Below are 19,634 nucleotides of genomic sequence, written 5' to 3'. Positions count from 1 at the left end.
CTTTTTTCTTCCCACTTTGTCAGCGCTAAATAAGTGCTGGGTTTTGGACCACCTGACTTATTCTACCCCTACGGTGGAGTCAGATTAAGTGCCTAGGTGTTCTCTGAACAACTGAGTCTTCAATTGTGTCTTAAAAGTAGAAAGGGACTCATCTCACAGCGCTGTGCGTAGTAAGGTACAGACCTTGAGCATTACTAACAGAAATGTCTTGTGTCTTACCTGGACTAAGCACCAAAAGAACTGGACTATTGTTCACTGGTCCAAAGTCCTCTTTTCAGAAAAAAAAACGTAGATTTTGCATGTCATTTGGAAGTCAAGGATCTAAAGTCTGGAGAAAGAGTGGAGAGACCCAGAATCCAAGGTGTTTACAGTCCAATATGACATTTCTGCAGTCTGTGAGGATTTTGGTGCCATGTCATCAGTTGGTGTTGATTCACTGTGTTTTATCAATTCCAAAGACAACACAGCATCTACAAGGACATTTTAGAGAACTTCATGCTTTCATCTGCTGACAACCTTTATGAAGAAGTAGTACTGAACCCATAGTACTACATATGGGGGGATCTTCTGGTATTTGAGTTACTGGATTTCTGGTAGACTTAATTTTCCGTCCTTCCAGTTTCAGATGGGCCTCCATCCTCAAATGACCAGCAGAATGAATCAGCTCCATTTAAGCTTGAGACTACAGTGCCCAGTCGGCTGGCACTGGGGCTGCGATGTGGATACAGCCAACGCTGCTGGGGTTCACCTGTCCGGCAGAAGAAGAAACACACAGGTACACACTTAATCCCACAGAACACTACCTCCCTTGTCTGGAGAAAGCGCTTAACTTACATCCATATTTTCTGACACTTCAGAACCTTAAGCCAGGCTCATGTAATGTAAGATATTTAATTAGTGTCACACAGTTTTCTATACTAGACTTCACATTGAAACAGCCTCACGTTAAAAGTGAACCAGTATTCATATTTTGGATACAAAACATGATTGGATAAACCTGCTGTCTGGACAGGTATGGCGAGTATCGACAGCAGTGCCCCGGAGACGACCTCGGACAGTTCCCCCACCCTCAGCCGGCGGCCGCTCCGGGGTGGCTGGGCAGCAGCATCTTGGGGGCGGGGCCAAGACAGTGATAGCATCAGTAGTTCATCGTCTGATTCACTGGGCTCCTCCTCCTCCAGTGGCTCTCGCAGGGCAGGAGGTGGGGCAAGGGCCAAGAGCGCCGACACCAGCAGGTAAATATGCTGCTCCTCTTCATCAGGGGTTTGTTTTAAAAACTGGAGGTAAAGTCCATGCTACAAGATGTGCACCAAAGGTAAAGATGGTGCATGGCAAATAATAATCCCACGTATAAACCTGTGTGCATGCAGGCTTTATTTATCTAAATGCTGACTGGTTTTGATGGACTCCATAGAATTTGTATCCCTGTTGGTTTAGTGGCATTTTACTGTTCACAAGTACTGCCGTAGTGCTCGAGTTTCAAATGCAGCCTGCTCGTCATCAACATTGTAAAGTCTGTGAAGATTTATGACTTTCCAGTGTGTCAAATCACTGAATTAAAAATAATAACACCACAGTAACTTATTATTATGGAATCAGTATGTGTTAAAGCGGTGTCTTCCCCCACCCTGGATACAGTGGTGTATCTGTTAGTTTAATGCAAGTCAGGTAAAAGTTTTCAAATATGAATAAGAAAATATAAGGTAACTAATCATCTTTAGAGCCAGGAACTAATCACCTAACCTTCTAAGGTCTAAAATCTACTGAAAAGCATGCCTCTCCTTAGTGTTGCTCCTTCAATACTCCTGGAACTGAGAGAGGAGTTCACTACATCTTCCTATCAAAGGTATACACATGATAGAGGAAGGTGACTGAAACCATTAAACTGTTTCATGAGAAAAGGCCAACCGTGTACGTGTCTGTGATAAAACCCTTCCTTGAATGCTTAGAAGGTGCAGTCAGTGTTCATGCAGGTGGATGATACAAACGTCATATCATAGACCTGCAGACCTGCCTTGAAGGATCTGTCTGCTTTGTCAAGCAGGTTTGATTGAAAAACAATCTGATGTCCAGTAGTGCTGCTGTGGATTCACAAGTTATTTTGTCCTGTGCGCTTTTTGAACACTTCAATTCCTCCGCCGAGGAGAAGCTTAGACATGTACTCAGTGCCATTTGTTTGTTTCTTCGTCTGGCTTTCATTAGAATGACATAAAAACTACCAAGCCAGGTTTCATTAAGCTTGGTGGGGAGGCAGAGCAAGGACAAAGCAATAAACCATTCAATTTTGGTTTATTAAATTTTTGGCTGCGTAATCTCTGAATGAACTTGCAGATGTAATTTTGAATGGATAAAACTGGCATTTTGCCATTAATATTAGCGGACCCAAATCAAAATCGGACGTTTGAGCAGGCATTTTCACAAAATGTGGTGTAGCAAGGCAGGGAGGAAACGGACAGTTTTCAAATTCGAACCTCATAATGAGGCTACTGCAACACACACTACTATAAGAACACTTTCACAAAGTGAGGTTTGCCTAATATGTCCCCTTTAATTAAAAATCAATTGGAATCTTTGATCCATCAAAGTATTTGAACTCTGATTTTAGTGCTCTGTAGAATACAGCTTAGGGTTTTCAGGTAAGTCTCTTTAGTGTCCTGATTCGTGCAGTTTACTAAATTCTTCCTGACAGAGCTCATGGAAACTGCTATATGAAGGTCTTAAATGTTGTATGGGGTTTGAGTCTTTGATGTCCATGTAGATGTGATGTAGTAGGAAAAGCACAGGTGGAATTAATAATGGTTTAGTTTCATAAAACGAAGGAAGCTTTGACAGTGAACCAGAATGTGTGAAAGCAGGACCTCTCTGAAATGGAATTCATCCACGTGTTAAAATATCTAACGTGAAAAATGTCCATTTGGAGTGCTGTAGCTATTTATAACAGATTTACGAAAATGTAGAAAAACAAAAATGACAATTCAGTCCATTTAAAATTAACACAATAAAGTGTGCAAGAAGTAGCAATACTTACTCTACACTATTTCTGTTTTTATTCTGGCCGGCTAAAAATAAACTCCGTTTAACTTCCATTACATGTGTCCTGTGTTCAGGTACAAAGGACGACGTCCAGAGTGCCATGCGCCCCATGTGCCCAACCAGCCATCAGAAGCAGCAGCCCATTTTTATTTTGAGCTGGCCAAGACGGTGCTGATCAAAGCCGGAGGAAACTCCTCCACCTCCATTTTTACCCAGCCCTCAGCCAGTGGGGGTCACCAGGGGCCCCATAGAAACCTGCACCTCTGTGCCTTTGAGATTGGCCTGTATGCTCTCGGCCTCCACAACTTTGTCTCACCCAACTGGCTGTCCAGGACCTACTCTTCCCATGTATCCTGGATCACTGGTGAGAGAGGAATAGTCCAAAAAATGAAGACTTACATTTTTGCTTGCAGTGTTTTTTCTTTACTTTCTTGCTTCCTGTGACCCACCCATGTCCTCACTTCCCTTCCTGCTCTCATTCTGTGTCTTCCCCCTTTTTCTCAGGCCAAGCCATGGAGATCGGCAGCGCTGCCCTCAACATTCTGGTGGAGTGTTGGGATGGGCATCTCACCCCTCCAGAGGTGGCATCACTGGCAGACCGAGCATCAAGGGCCAGGGACCCCAACATGGTTCGGGCGGCAGCAGAGCTGGCCCTAAGCTGTCTGCCTCACGCTCATGCCCTTAATCCTAATGAAATTCAAAGAGCCCTGGTGCAGTGCAAAGAACAGGTACAGAATAATAGGTCACCCTGTTAAAAATACTGGGCCCTGTTGATTGTAAGTGTGCTTTGTAGTGTACATCACTATGGTGTCATATCAGAGAAATGTGAGGATGTGTAGTGCAAGTAAAGAGGCAACAGGAAAGAAATACAAACTAAGAAAAGATAAACCTTTTTGATCCCTCACTAGGGAAACGTACGCGTTACATCAGTTAGATACAAAACAGGAAATACAATAAGGCTAAAAGAACGACATAATAAAGACTATGTACACCTTTCTCATATATAGATGAGGCATGATGGAAATACATATGGATATGTACAGATATGACATGCTGAATACTAGTAAGAATTCAGGAATAATAAAAGAGAAATTAAAAAAAAAAAATGACATTTTCATTAGAATGGAATCTAATGGTGTGTTGCTGCAGGGGAAAAGCAGACATCGGGTCACTTTCCAGCAGCAGGGCATTGTATTGGTAAGAAAAGTGATCCCATCCCTGGGGCTACATCGGGGTGTCAAAGGAAGTGTGATTATGACGGAGAAAACAGAACCAACATCTACTGCAGCTGCATACCTGTTGCCAATGACTTTTATTTTTCTGGCTGATAAAATGGTCTTAAAATTATTTCAAGTCTAACTAGATGTTTAGCTTTCTGGAACCTGTTGCTGTGAAGTGAACCTGTGATCTCCGCTGATTTGAACCAGTATAAAAAGACAATTCATGATTTATTGCCACAAATAAAGCAAGTGATCAATCCAGTAATCATAACGATGTCCTCTCATCATATATTTTCAGTCCTCATTTCGGTCATCATCTCTCTCTGTCTCCTTCCAGGACAATGTGATGCTGGAAAAGGCCTGCATGGCAGTAGAAGAAGCAGCCAAAGGTGGAGGTGTGTACCCGGAGGTTCTGTTTGAGGTGGCTCACCAGTGGTACTGGCTGTATGAGCAGTCGGTGGGAGGGGGCTCGGGCCAGCAGCGGGAGACCTCTGGTCGCTGTGGGGCCAACGGGGGTTCAGGCAGGAGGCCGCCAGAGTCCAGCTGTGGTATTCTGGACAATGGAGGCAACATGGAGTCCTCAGGGGTGGCAGCGGTTACAGCTTCAGTCACCGCAACGGCCGTTGTACCGGTCATCTCTGTTGGATCTACTATTTACCAGTCTCATGCCATGCCAGGGCAGGCTATGGCTCACCCACACAGCCAAGGCCTCCACCCCTACACCACCATCCAGGCTCATCTCCCCACAGTCTGCACCCCTCAATACCTGGGACACCCTCTGCAGCACGTCCCCCGGCCCGCTGTTTTTCCTGTCACTGGGGCTGCATATCCACAGGTCAGAACTCCTTTATATTGAAGAATGTGTCCACAGATGGAATTTGATACCACAGATTTTGATAATGTTTTCAAACCAAGAAAAGGTTTGGATGCACTTTCTCATTCATCTGAAAGAGAAAGCGTGTCCAAACTTTTTACTGGTCGTGTACATGAATGGTAATTGGCATTCAGTGCATTCAACATGACATGTTTGACCGATTTCTTTTTTAAATCATTTCAATCATAAGTCATCAAAGCATTTTGAAAGTGGGCATTTGCAGAAAACATTAGCTACGATCTTCTTGTTTCGCTGATGATTTACCTTATTATAGTGAATTAATGCTCACTGTAACTGCCAGGAGTCCACCATGACCTTTTCAAACACTGCATTTTGTTTATCCAAAAGTCTAACACCCAAAGTTATTCTGTGTACTGTCAGCCCAGAATCCTTACAAGCTATAACCAGCGAAAGTTTTACATTGTTGCACAGAAAAAAAAAAGCTTTTTAGATCGATTTTCAACGAAGAAAGGCAAACAAATCATAGTGCTTCATCAGCTACAGGTTTCAGCTCTGGTTGTGTATTTCTACATTGTCTGTTCATTGCAAATTCTGTGTGGAAATCACAGAAATATTCAAACTGAATTACTGCAGTGTTGTATCCTTAGCTCGGGTAGAAAAGTTGTCATACTGAAAAAAAGAGGACATGAGGTAACTTACCTCATGTATTTGAGCTGAAATGAGTAGTTGTATAAACTACCGTTTATACGTTTTTGGTCACCCCGACAATTTCATGTTTTCCATGAAAACTCGCACTTTTATTCATGTGCTAACATAACTGCACAAGGGTTTTCTAATCATCAGTTAGCCTTTCATCACCATTAGCTAACACAATGTAGCGTTAGAACACAGGAGTGATGGTTGCTGGAAATGTTCCTCTGTACCCCTATGGAGATATTCCATTAAAAATCAGCTGTTTATAGCTACAATAGTTATTTACCACATTAATGATGTCTAGACTGTATTTCTGGTTAATTTAATGTTATCTTCATTGAAAAAACTGCATTTGTTAGTGACCCCAAACTTTTGAACGGTAGTGTAGTCATCATCAACAGCTGGTAAATATTCAACAGAACATATACTCGCAGTTCTATCATTCAAGATTCATAAGTAAAAAGGCTAACTGGTTTTTGTTTCACAAGTTTACTTAGTCATATAACAAAGTCAACTAAGTATCTTTAGGTTAGAAATGGTTGGTTGAAATAAACATGCAATGACATGCCTTCTAATCTAAGATGTCTAAAATTGTCTATATGAGCTCCAGAGAATTTGTTTCAGCTACTTCTGTACACCTTCAAAACACTTACATATTTATGCAATGCCATAAAAAGTATTATCTCCCCTTGAACAGTGGCCTTTTTTATTGCTACTCAGCATTCAATCATGGGAAATGTAACGACTTTTTTGACAGGAATTTACAAAGAAAGATTATTTTCTGTCAAAGTGAAAACAGATTTCTACAAAGTAATCTGAATTAAATAAGATATAAACTGTAAAAAGTGATTGCAAATTTTTTTAAGAGACTCACCTAATCCATCACAGGTGCAGCCAATCAGTGCTATAAGTCACACCTGTTGGTCACTGTGGATACAACAACTGGCAAAGGGAAAGCGACTGCTGTAAAAGTTCATATTATATTTCAAATAGAATTCATCAGAAGGCATGTAGGAGACTCTGAAATTAACCGGAATGAAAGTCTCTAGTCTGCTAAGACCAAAAGGTGACTTTTTGGGAATCACATCCTTCATATCTGCAGCACTGTGTCTGCAACACAAAACTGTTGTGCGTATTTTTTGTGGTAGTAGAAGTGTGAGTGTAGATCAGTCACTTACTTCTTATGTGTGTGTGCTTTCTCAGGGAATGCATCCAGCCTTCATCGGCGCTCAGTATCCGTTCTCAGTGGCTGCCGCCCCCCAGCCCCCCATGGCAGCCACGGCTGTCACTTTCCCTGGTGTTCCTGTACCGTCCATGACTCAGATCGCCGTCCATCCTTACCACACCGAGACCGGCCTGCCCCTCAGCACCACTGTAGCAGGTCAGGACTACACTGTGTTTAAAACCAGCAGTTATCAGTGTTGTTCTAAATGCAGTCTATCTTTTGGGTATTGTATTGGTAAAATGATAACAAGGTACCATGGACTGAGTTCATATTTGTACGTCGGTGCTAATCCGTGTAATGTGGTGTTTTACAGTTGGCAGCGTCCACTCTGGCCCCACCATCCAGGCCATACAGGGAGCATCACTGCCGTCTCTCTCCTCCCAGCCTGCCCCATTAGTCAGCACACCTTTCCAAGCAGAAGACGACCAGCATAGTCAACCGATCAGCCAGCAAGGCCTTCACTACCTGCATTCTGCCTACAGAGTTGGTAAGGAGTTTGTGTTGTGTGATGATATTTTTATAATTGTCTACTACACATGCAAATGTGACATCTGATGTTTGTTTGTGTGAAGGCATGCTGGCGTTGGAGATGCTGGGCAGGAGGGCTCACAATGACCATCCCAACAATTTCTCCAGGAGCCCCCCATACACTGAGGATGTTAAATGGCTGCTGGGACTAGCTGCAAGGCTAGGTGAGCCTGCATATAAATGAAAGGAAATCAAGTCTATTATAAATGATTAGAAATGTTCATTTGTAAAGTGTTTTTCAACTGTTTCAAAGTGCTTCACATAGTTGAAGCAGAATTAAAACATTTCAAGACTACAAGTAGGCAAATAAATTAACTTTCCAACAACAACATAAAACGGAAAGAATAAAACCCTTAGTAACAAGACATGTTGACAGAAAAACAGTGTGAGAACATGAACCAAAATGTATGTGAACTGTTTTCAGTTCTGAATATTGCCTTAAGTTTAATGTAAATCTGTAGTGACACACACACACACACACACACAGAGCACTGTCCTGTACCTTCTTTTTCATGTCTACTCAATTTGTCCTCTCCTCTTTTTTCCTCTGCCTCCTTCCTGTCAGGAGTCAACTATGTGTACCAGTTCTGTGTTGGAGCAGCAAAAGGCGTCCTCAGTCCGTTTGTCCTGCAGGAGATCATCATGGAAGCTCTGCAGAGGCTGAACCCTGCCCACATTCATGCCCACCTCCGAACCCCTGCTTTCCACCAGCTTGTCCAGCGCTGCCAACAGGCCTACCTGCAGGTACAGTACATCCGCTACGCTGCCTAAGCTATGTTCATAGTCGGTAAGAAAAATGCTGTTTTGTAGCTGTTGTGACGAGCTATAAACAGGCATCGTCAACCAAGTAGGACTGTGGTGCTCGTGGTCTGGAGTGCAGTCATTTCACTAATCCTGCCCGACATCATATTTTGCTTTAACTTCTTTTATCAGAACTGGCATTTATTCCCAACAATTCGTTTCCCATTGAGACAGAAGCTATGATAGGGGTTGAAAAGAGCACTAAACTGAATTTTTGTTACACTGATTTAAGACACAGTGTGTGACTGCCTCCCTCTCTCTCCCTGCAGTACATTCACCACCGGCTTATCCACCTGACCCCCGCTGACTACGACGACTTTGTCAACATCATTCGCAGCGCTCGAGGTGCTTTCTGCCTTACACCTATGGGTATGATGCAGTTCAACGACGTGCTGCAGAACCTGAAGCGAGGCAAGCAGACCAAGGAGCTGTGGCAGCGCATATCCCTGGAGATGGCGACCTTCTCCCCCTGAGTGGAACTGAACCCGAGGAGTAGCATCGAGATCCTCCAGCATTGCTACTGCCACTGCACTGAGCTGGCCACATTTATGCTGTCTGGTTCTGTCAAAAAACGTTGCTCCCTGCCATGTGGATTTAGCAATGTGTACACAGGGAGCACAGTCGGTTCCTGTTCCAACCCACAGACTTCCTTTTTTTTTATATACGTGTTCATTCACCCTGAGCTCAGTGGAGAAGCCTGTTCACCTTCCTACTTGTCCGTATTCCTGACTGACTCCACACTCTAATTTTCTCATGGTTCATATTTGTGTAACCGTGGAATTACATTGTACTCCTTCCTGTCTTCACCTCTCCCAAACTGAAGATTGATGGGGACCTCTCACCCTCCATACTCGCTTCATGTCCAGTGTTTAGTAGTTTTGTTTCGTTTTGAATGAAAACCACTGAGTGCGACTCATTTTCATGCTGCAACATTCCTGTCCAGAGTGGGAGGTGCTGAGACCTCATTAACCAAAAGCTTGTCACTATGGATCTGAATCTTTGCAGCGTGGGACTAAAGGAGGATTTGCAAGGAAGCAAGATTTAATATTGGAAATTTTACTGTTAGTACGGGTGAGGATTTTTTCAGAATTTTGTTTAATCTTTTTTGATACTTTGTACAGACTATACCATGTATGCAGAGAGGAATGGGAAGAGAATGAGAGAATGTCGGAGGTCATGTCGTCGTTGTCGTGTGGGATCCATATTTACATTTCAGCTTGCCTGACAAGTGAACACAGCTCCAGACCAAAACCAGAAGTAACGTAACCACTGCTGAGCCGAGCAGGGCCCGCTAGAGCTCCTCCAGCCTGACTCTTCCTAACTGTCCAACACTCACTTAGTCTTTTGTTACGACTTGCCAATCGAGTTTTGTTGTACATTTTTGGTGATATCTATTTTTTAAGAACTCCTTTTTTTTCCCCCTAGCAGATGCCACAATCTATCGAGTTTATGTGTCATGAAATGGCACAGACTTTCAGAACCAATCCCCTTTTGCTAAATAAATATATGCTTTACAAAAGATTTGACATTTAACAAAACAAATAGTCATATTTAGTCTGTCATGCCTTCTTACCACAACCACTACACAAAAGTTCAGCTTATGTAAAACAGCATAAAAATTTGCATTACGTGACCCAAGACTGACTCTAAAGAAGCATTGAAATTCAATACACAGCCCTCCTTTATGGAATCCAAATGAGTAGCTCAGCAAAATGCTTAAACTAGGAGTCCATGTCGAGGATAATCTGCTACATCCAAGTTTAGAGAAGCAGGTGTGCACTTTTTTTTAGTGAAGGTGGTGAAGTTAGCCAGATATACATTTGCCAAACTGATCAGTTCATTCTCATCCTTGTTTTTTTTTTTTAAAGTTCCAGTTATTATAAAAGCAAAACATATAGTTTGAAAGCACTTCTGATAACATATTCCATTCATTCATGCATCCATTAGCTACACCAACTGTACCCTGTGGGGCTTCACATGGGGGCTGGAGCCTGTCCGAGCTGATATATGGCAAAAAGCAAGGTACACCTAAATAAACACATTGTAAATCTTACTTTATGTAGTGTGTCCACCTACATGTCTAGGTGCAGCGTCCTTTCAGTAACACCAAACAGGAATGAGCCTTCCCAACTCCCCGTGTCGCCCGCCACTACAACTGTGACTGGATGATCGGCATCTCTGGCCACAATTGATCACAAACTTAAACACAAAACTGAAGAAGAGTAAAGATCACTGAGGTCTGAGTAGTTGGTCCGGGAAACGTACATTTTTAACGCAAAGCACACACGATGGATCAGCCAGTCCATGCCGGGGCGGCTCATTTTTCAGCCAGCTTCTTTAAAGGTTATGCTTCAAAACGGAATACATACCATTGTATCAGTACCACCCACTACTGTGTCTGTGTTTTTTTTGTCTGAGTTTGTAGGCTCCAGGAGGTGTTCAGTATCCCAAATTCACTGTGTGCTGCTTACGTATCTCAGTGAAGCTACAGCTGTGATTTTGCGATACGACTCCAGTGACTCCTCTGTGGACTGTCTCACGTGTGGACAGTGCATCTACTCCTCAAACGATCGTACCTTCAGTGACGACTTTGTATGAGACGGGGCTGTGGTTTAGCTATGAAAAGCCCAGCTATGCTGACCTGCGTAATGCACATGAGTCCAAACACTCACCCAGACCTGTCGACAAGTTATGACACGTGAGTGCGTTTGAGTGGCCCCTTTCTTCAGTGTGGTTAGCTCATAGACCATGGTGCTGTTATTTTCAGACATGTTGATGCTCTCTGTCCAGGCAGCTGCTGTGGTTCGGAACCTGCCTGTCTAACTGGTTCTGGACCTCACAGGTGAAGGTGACTTAGTAGAAAATGTACTGTGATATTTTTGTATTCCTCAAAAGTGTAGCTTGATTGAAAAGTTCTATATGTGCTGATTGCAAAAGGTTCTAATTTAGAGTGAAAAGAATAAAAAAAAGCAATACTAAAAGTGTAGAGTTTACTTAATAAAGATCATTCAAAACACTCCCTTGCTGTGGCTGATGTCTGGGATTCAGTGGAGCTTGTCATTCATTTTCTCTAGTGAGGTCAAATCAGTCTTCTCATCTATACTGTAGGTTCTTAACTGTCTCCATAGGAAGGTGTAGTAGGAGCAGTTAACAGCTCTGCAGGCAATACTGAATTTTCTTTTTCCCAGCAGTTCATAGTAAACACAGTGCATCAGATTTCTAGTTTTCCACATTTCTGTTCAGCCTAAACAAATGTTTTCACTAAAGCAGCAACCATTAGGTCATTTAGTAAAGGTAGGTTAGGACATGTTGACAATTGTTACTCTGACTTTTTTTTTTTTTTTTTTTTTTACAATTGATCAACCTCAAACCAAGTAGGTCTACCTTTATTATGCAGCACATACTGTAACCCAGTCAGACACATTAAAACCACCTAACAAATATTCAGTAGGTTCCTGCTGTCACAGGAAAATCCAGGACATCATTGAGGGCTGTGCAGACACTTTGCTGCCTCACCATACTGGCCTTTACTGACCCAGTTAACAAGCTGACTAATTTCTTTCTTTTAGCCTTTAAACATCTGACTTTTAAATTAGGATACACATGCCGACTTTCTCAGTAGGAACTGTAAACTCTGACAGGCATAAAATGTATAGATATATCAGTTTTTTTTATTTAAAACTGTCTACAAACTCATAAACTAGCATCTTTATTTGAACAACAAGCACTAGTTGGAACATGTAAAGGATCACAGGCACAATATCTAGCAGACAGGAGAAGGATAATGAGAGGGGACTGCAGAGAGACCAAGGGGGCATTCTGGGCCAATTGGTCCAAATACTCTGATGAAGAAGAAAGGTCATTATGCTGGTTTGGTCTATTACAGCTTGCCTTTGTCTTGTGCAGAGTAGTTGTGCATTGTTCAAGCAGAACCATAAGTAAGCAGGTAAGATCAAGCTGCAGGCGAGCAATAGAATGAAGTGACTTGCATTTTTTTGGACACACATCAAACGCCTTGGTGTAATAATTGAAAGCTTCTGCATAAATGAGGCAACGATGCAGAGTTACATCAAAGCCATTTTAAGGTAGGAAGGAATTATTTTCATAGAAAAACATGTAAATTGTGAGAGATGAGTTTTTCAAAGCTACATCAATGACTTCAAGAGGGACTTAAAGTCACACAACAGGTCTCTATAATTGCTTTTGTTCTGATCACCTGTACAATACTGTCACAATAAGTAACATTCTGTTTCAAAATGATGCTAGAAACTCGAGTCCATGCATTTGTTACTTTTGGGTTGCACTATTGTAATTCCTTATCATCAGGATGTTTCAATGACTCAGTCAAAAGCATCTATAAACCAAAAGAGTGCAGTGAGTACTGACGGGAAGAATCAAATGTCTGTCATGTTTTTGGATTTAGTTTTACTTTGTATCAAATTATGTTTTTATGTGACATAGTTGTCATGTCTTATATCTGTTTAGTTGAATGCTGTGTTTTCTGTATCTGTTCAACTTCTGGTGCCGTTGTGTACGTGTTGTTTCTCCTTTTGAACTCAAGATAATAGTTTGAACTGACCAGGGGACACTAAACTCTATGCACAGAAGCTTGATGGACAAGATTAACTGTGGTGAGACTACACTCAGTTCAAAACACTAATGGCCTTAGTAAAAACTGGAGGCATACACTTTCCCCAGGATATGTCTTTTAATTTTCAGCTCTAAATGCTGCAAAGATGATTCACTTTAATATGATGATATAACCTCTGGTTACGGTCCTGTTCTAAATGGGCTGTTTCAGTGTCCGTAGCTTTCAATGCACCTCAACTGCAGGAAAAAGACTCTCTCAGCTTGTGTGACTGACAGCAGGGGGCAGAGTTGACAACACAGCAGCTGACTTAGAGTAGATGTAATATGTGAAACTAGGACTTTTTTTTATTGCTTCTAACTTTGATTCTGAACAACAATTGGACATGTAAATATCATGTAAATTAATAGTACAGCTGTTGTTTTTAACTCATAAATATTGTGAGTTTGTCAGATAGCATTGTAGGTATAAAATCAGTATTTCAGTGGTGCAGAGCAACAGTTTAGAAATGGCTCTGAGGTGAATCCTGCAATACAGGAGAGAAGCAAACTGATGTAAACAGCAGCTGAAGTTTAACCACAACAGGCAATATGAGAACACAATAACCTATAGCCAGTCCTTGTTTATTGGTTTCACAGTGTTCACCTTTTCTGAACATCTCCTGGCATGACAATATCCACATGGCTCTGACCAGTGGGCATAATGATCACATTAGCCACATTAACCTAAAGACTAGAGACTTTCTGATTGTTGGTGACATTGGTTTTTTTTAAGACTGTTTACACTTGCAGTCAGCTAACATCTGATGTACAATACGTTGCTCATGGCTAAGACATTTTAGAGTTAGCAGAAGCAGCTCTGGAAAATGAATAAACCTGGTGGACCGCCATGTAGCTGCTCATTCTGAATCACTCATCTGAAAGTAGCAGGTAGTGCCGTGGCAGTGGGACTATCCAGAGTTTGAGCTTGGCAACTATTGGCTAATTAGCTGGAATGTAGTGGTTCAGCAAAATCCTCACTGACTTGTAAAGCTGGGAGGCTATCTAGTTGTAGGGTGGGCTTAAGCATGGCAGAAGGAATGGCCTCATAGCTTAACACCTTTTACTTTACAACTTAAAGTACAAAACCACAAAACACAATAAAAATGTATCGCCACCATATGGAACCTTAAATGGAGAGTATGATTTCAACCAAATCTGGGCTTTTTGGTGATTCCAGGCATGACTGACTTTGACTGAGACTGCTCGTACCAAAAGGAGGTTTGAGGTCTAGCTGTATCTAGTACCTTCTAAACCAAGCCTGTTCTTCTGCTCAATAAAACCTATATTATGCTCTGGTGCAGATGCACATGGACAACTGCGGACACCCACTGAAATCTAGGTGTTCTTGTTATACTATTTTTCTAGGCCACAGGAGTCTGATTGGAAGCCTCTTTTGCAGGGTGTTATGACCCTGGGTCATTTTATGTTAAGATAGCAGACATCTCTCTCCTGCCCAGGAGGAAATGAAGCCAGAACAGGTGGAGCTCCCTGATTGGTGGATGTGGAGGAACTATGGCTTCAGCAGAAGAAGCAGCCTTTTAAGACTGAGGGAAACATCTTTTTTCCTCTTGTCTCTCTGCCATTTCCAATGAAGAGCCAGTCTGCTGTGTGATAGCTGTGAATGGTGCTTTAAAAAAAAAAAAAACTCTTGATCTTTCTGGTCTTTGGCTGGCCTTCCTTGAGAGTGGGAAGAGAGAGAGGGCAACACATGCTACGTCCAGATTTTCTCCTAGACTTGGCTGTTAAAAGGGTGCTTGTTACATGTGCAGTAGTCCATATGAACATATTCTGCATGGACACTAAACTGCTGAACTTGAGCCCTATTGCCCTTGTAGCTTGGTCGTTATAGATTTTGGGCTGCACACAGATGTCATGCTGAACTTAGCCTCCAGCTAGCCTGTGCCTGTCCCACTTTCTGATTCAGTTTACCACCTGCCTATTAGCTCCATGTGTTACCCAGTTGCTGAGCCAACCAAACCCCAGGCACCCTGCTGGGTGGTAAGAGTGGGCCAAAAGTTGGCTAACAACTGGCCTGCTAGTCTGCTGACTGGTCCTACCTCTCAGTTAGCTCCCAGTCAACTTGTTTATTTAAACTCCACAGTTTGCTTGCCCCCAACCTAGTCATGCCTCTGTATTGGCCAGTCTCTGCTCTGCTAGTACAGTAATTAGTAGGTTCTAACCAGTACCTGTACCAGGGAGGCATGATTCCACCTCCAGCTATTCCAAGAAGTCTCCTTTCTGCGGGACTTGTCAATTCTTCAAACTGCCCCTACAGGAAAACGAGGTCCTCGATGACTTAATCAGACCCCTGGTCTCTTTCTGTCTAGAACATCCATCCATCCATTCTCTATACACCGCTTTATCCTCACTAGGGTCACGGGGGGTGCTGGAGCCTATCTCAGCTGACTCGGGCGAAGGCAGGGGACACCCTGGACAGGTCGCCAGTCTGTCGCAGGGCTACATATACAGACACACAATCACACTCACATTCACACCTACGGGCAATTTAGAGTCATCAATTAACCTCAGCATATTTTTGGACAGTGGGAGGAAGCCGGAGTACCCGGAGAAAACCCACGCATGCACAGGGAGAACATGCAAACTCCATGCAGAAACATTCCAGGCCCAGGCCGGGATTTGAACCGGGGATCTTGTTGCTGCAAGGCAAAAGTGCTAACCACTATTTCACTGTGCAGAACAGTGATCCTCAAATGAAAAAAGAAGCACAGTCAATTAATTTTCAATTACAGCCATACACCAATCAGGCATAACAATATGACCACCTGACTAATATTGTGTTGGTTCCCCTTTTGCTGCCAAAACAGTCCTGACCTGTGGAGGCATGAGACCCCTGAAGGTGTGCTGTAGTATCTACCACCAGATCCTTTAAGTCCTGGAACTTGTGTGGTGGGGCCTCAATGGATCAGACTTGTTTGTCCGGCACATCCCACAGATGCTCCATTGGACTGAGATCTTGGGAATTTGGAGACCAAGTAAACACCTTAAATTGGTTATTGTGCTCTTCAAACCATTCCTGAACCATTTTTGCTTTGTGACATGGTGCATTATCCTGCTGAAAGAGGCTACAGTCATCAGGGAATACCGTTTCCATGAAAGGGTGTACATGGTCTGCAACAATGCTTAGGTAGGTGGTATGTGACAAAGTAACATCCAAATGGATGGCAGGACCCAAAGCTTCCCAGCAGAACATTGCACAAAGCATCACACTGCCTCCACTGGCTTGCCTTCTTCCCATAGTGCATCCTGGTGCCATGTGCTCCCCAGGTAAGCGACACACCCAGCCATCCACATGATGTAAAAGAAAAGGTGATTCATCAGACCAGGCCACCTTCTTCCATTGCTCTGTGGTCCAGTTGTGATGTTCATATGTCTATTTTTGGTATTTTTCGTGGTGCACAGGGGTCAGCATGGACACCCTGACTGGCCTTTGGCTATGCAGCCCCATATGCAACAGATTGTGATGCACTGTGTATTCTGGCACCTTTCTTTCAGAACCAGCATTAACTTCTTCAGCAATTTTAGCAACAGTAGCTTGTCTGTTGGATCGGACCACATGGGCCAGACTTTCCTCCTCACATGCATCAGTGAACTTTGTCCACCCATTATCCTGTCGCCGGTTCACCACTGTTCCTTCATTGGACCACTTTTGATAGATACTGACCACTGCAGACCAGGAACACCCGACAAGAGCTGCAGGTTTGAAGATGCTCTGACCCAGTCATCTAGCTATCACAGTCTGGTCCTTGTCAAACTCGCTCAAATCCTTACACTTGCCCATTCTTCCTGCTTCTACCACCTCATCTCTGAGGACAAAATGTTCACTTGCTGCCTAATACAGTATATCCAACTTACTAACAGGTGCCATGCTGAGGAGATAATCAGTGTTCTTCACTTCAGTGTCAGTGGTCATAATGTTATGCCTGATCGGTGTATTTACGGGGATGAGTGGAAGCTGGCATGCAGGTCCTTGACTTTCTTTCTGTATTTATAGTTTGTTGTTGCAAACACAGTAAGGCATTAAAGATACGCATGGGTCAGCTGGTTTCCTCATAATAGTGTTCATGGTTGAAAATGCTGACTGAGGTGTATGTGCTCATAAAGAAAGAAATCACTTTCTGTACAAGTGGGAAAGTCTGCTTCAGAAACCAAACTCCAGAAGCGGTCAACACCTGCTCTGAATCCAACTTGGAGAAAGTCATTTGTTTGCACTTCAATTGTTTCACTTTCCCAAATTGCACGATTATAAGGGTAGAGCTGTGTGATGGCTGGTGTAAGAGAGGATACAGCCACATGGAATGGGCTTTCAATACAACTGAAATGTCCTCATGTTTATACACATCACCGAATCTGGATTCAAATTCATCCTTCAGCTTAAGATGCTTCTGTTCAACGCTCTGCAGTAGAGGTTGGCCTGTGAATAAGATTTTGCTGCTCACAAACTGAAGTAATAAGCTGGTCTTTTTCTCTTTCGGAGTTCGCTGCCAGGTGGATAACTTTTATTGACTTTTGGATGCATCAGTGTGAAGCGGCGCTCCAAGTTGCTTCATTTGAAACAGGTGTGGGTGTGTTTGCATATTAAGCAAAGAGGGTTCATACCATGATAAACAAGCAAGAATTCTTCTGTCCATTTCTCTTGAAATTTCCTGTGCTCATCTTGTATGCCTCGTGTCTTTCGTTTTTTACTCTGAACACCTGCCATTTGCCTGCTTGTCTCCTCTCCGGCATCTTCATATTGATTGTTTGTTTCTTCCTCAGACTCTTTATCCTCACTATTCCCTACAAGTCTGTGTATGTCCGTGTGTTTTTTGTCTTTTTTAAAATTAGAAAGTGATTAAATTTGTGGGCTGCACAGTCACTCTGTGGTTAGCACTGTCACTTTGCAGCTAGAAGATCCTCGGTTTGTGTCCTGGGATCTTTCTGCATGGAGTTTGCATGTTCTCCCTTTGCATGTGTGGGTTTTCTCCATTTACTCCTTCCTTATCCCACAGTCCAAACACGTGCTGAAGCTAACTGCTGATTCTAAATTGTCCATAAATGTGAATGTGAGAGTGCTTGTTTTGTTGGCAATTCTTCTGCAACTTGATGGCAACACCTTTGACCAATCGCACTTGAAGCACTTTTGCACTTACTGCAGGTTTTTCCTTATGCCTGAATTCTTGCTTGTGTTGTACGTGGCTTTGGACAAAAGCGTCTGCTAAATAAAATTGTAGAATTGTAGAATTGTTTGTCTGCATGTGTAGCTCTGTGATAGACTGGTGACCTGTTCAGGGTGTATCCTGCCTTCACCCTAAGTCAGCTGAGATAGACTTCAGCCCCTCCAACAACTGTACAGGGGATTAAGCTGTGCATAAATAATGGATGGATGGATCCATTTTGTGCTCTGTGCATGTCACGCTGACTAGCCGAGCTATTGTGACCTGCAAGGGTGCACTGCCATCAAGTAAGCTGGTGTTGGAATTAATAGAATTAATGGTGGAAACAACATTGAGATGAAAAGAGAAATATAGTGTGGATGTTTGCGTGTTTGTAGTGTAGTGTTCATTGCATGTTTATGTTGCAATTTTTAAAAAAATGTATTGCCTGTGTTATATTGTTATAAGGTAGCATGCAAGCCACCAATTAAAGTCTGACAACCTGCATTCGGCTCACAATGTGGCTTATCATGAGTAACCCTGTTCTAAACTAAGCTCTAGAGCCAAACAGCCAGTGGACCCATGAGGTGTCTCAGAACCAGCCAGTCCCTTCTTTATTGTGCTGCTCAAGGTTCTCGGGGGGGAAAAAAGCAATGAAATAATTGTAAAAAACAAAATCAAAAGTTTACAGCATCTATTGTGATCGGGTTAGTGGATAGCAGGAAAAAGACAAAGAAAGAATGGACATCACTGACATGTTCATTTGAGGACCACTGATTTTCTTTTGTTTATAGATTTTAATTGCACTTTTGCTTTATTTTACGATATGAATTAAGACATTGCAATTGTTATAAGGTTCAGAAGCATCTCCATTAGCAATAATAAAAAAATAATGATTTTTTTGTGTTATTCAGAATATAACGTTTATGAATAAAATCATCAGTTCCTGTCTTTTTTTTTAATTATTTATAAGCCACTGAAGAGAAGCAAAGGTTTTTAAGACCAAAATTTTGATTGGGTTTGCAATTGGTTAAAATCTAATTTCTTTAGTTGTGTTTTGGCCTGGTAGCAGCACTGCACATTCAAAATAACCATGCAGCCAGCATTTCTCGAAAACAAGAAATGCATGAAAACCTGCAGAGTAGATCTTCCAACAAAGTTGTCTGGATAGCATAGCACTGGGGCTTTTTCCTTCATTGTAGTGGTTCCGATTTTATGATATTGCATTGCAAAGATGAGACTGGTTCACGGACCTTTTCTCATATCAATGTATATTTCTTCTCAGGAGTCACTTAGAAATGTGAACTTTTTTACGCTGCACATCTGGCTTCCAAAACACATGTGAGGTTTGAAAGAATTTAACTGTAGCTACTGTGACTTCAGGGGTTTTCCATTAGTAATATAAGCTAAGAGGCAAGATGTGTTAACACTGCTATTGGCATTTCTTCTATCTGTCCTCAAAAGCAGAGAACTATCTGTCTTAATTTGGACTTTGGTCTCTGAAAACAAACCTTAGG

General features: G+C 42.4%; 1 protein-coding gene across 2 annotated transcripts in view; it reads left to right on the top strand.

The window, feature by feature from the left end:
* The window catches only part of zswim8 (zinc finger, SWIM-type containing 8), a 39,267-nt gene extending 27,916 nt beyond the window's left edge, over nucleotides 1-11,351 (top strand). The window contains exons 17-26 of one of the 2 annotated variants that reach the window (XM_051959901.1): nucleotides 626-775; nucleotides 1,013-1,235; nucleotides 3,108-3,397; nucleotides 3,538-3,761; nucleotides 4,591-5,088; nucleotides 6,985-7,162; nucleotides 7,320-7,493; nucleotides 7,579-7,698; nucleotides 8,100-8,278; nucleotides 8,605-11,351. In XM_051959901.1, the coding sequence (XP_051815861.1) occupies nucleotides 626-775; nucleotides 1,013-1,235; nucleotides 3,108-3,397; nucleotides 3,538-3,761; nucleotides 4,591-5,088; nucleotides 6,985-7,162; nucleotides 7,320-7,493; nucleotides 7,579-7,698; nucleotides 8,100-8,278; nucleotides 8,605-8,808 (2,240 nt within the window). In that variant the 3' untranslated portion in view covers nucleotides 8,809-11,351. Of the gene's footprint in view, nucleotides 1-619; nucleotides 776-1,012; nucleotides 1,236-3,107; nucleotides 3,398-3,537; nucleotides 3,762-4,590; nucleotides 5,089-6,984; nucleotides 7,163-7,319; nucleotides 7,494-7,578; nucleotides 7,699-8,099; nucleotides 8,279-8,604 lie in introns of both variants that reach the window. The other variant, XM_022200353.2, reaches the window with a different exon arrangement.
* Nucleotides 11,352-19,634: the final 8,283 nt, after the last annotated feature.

The sequence above is a fragment of the Acanthochromis polyacanthus genome, chromosome 15 (assembly GCF_021347895.1).
Source record: "Acanthochromis polyacanthus isolate Apoly-LR-REF ecotype Palm Island chromosome 15, KAUST_Apoly_ChrSc, whole genome shotgun sequence".
In the NCBI taxonomy this organism is placed as follows: domain Eukaryota; kingdom Metazoa; phylum Chordata; class Actinopteri; family Pomacentridae; genus Acanthochromis; species Acanthochromis polyacanthus.
This window is presented reverse-complemented; position numbering and strand designations above follow the sequence as displayed.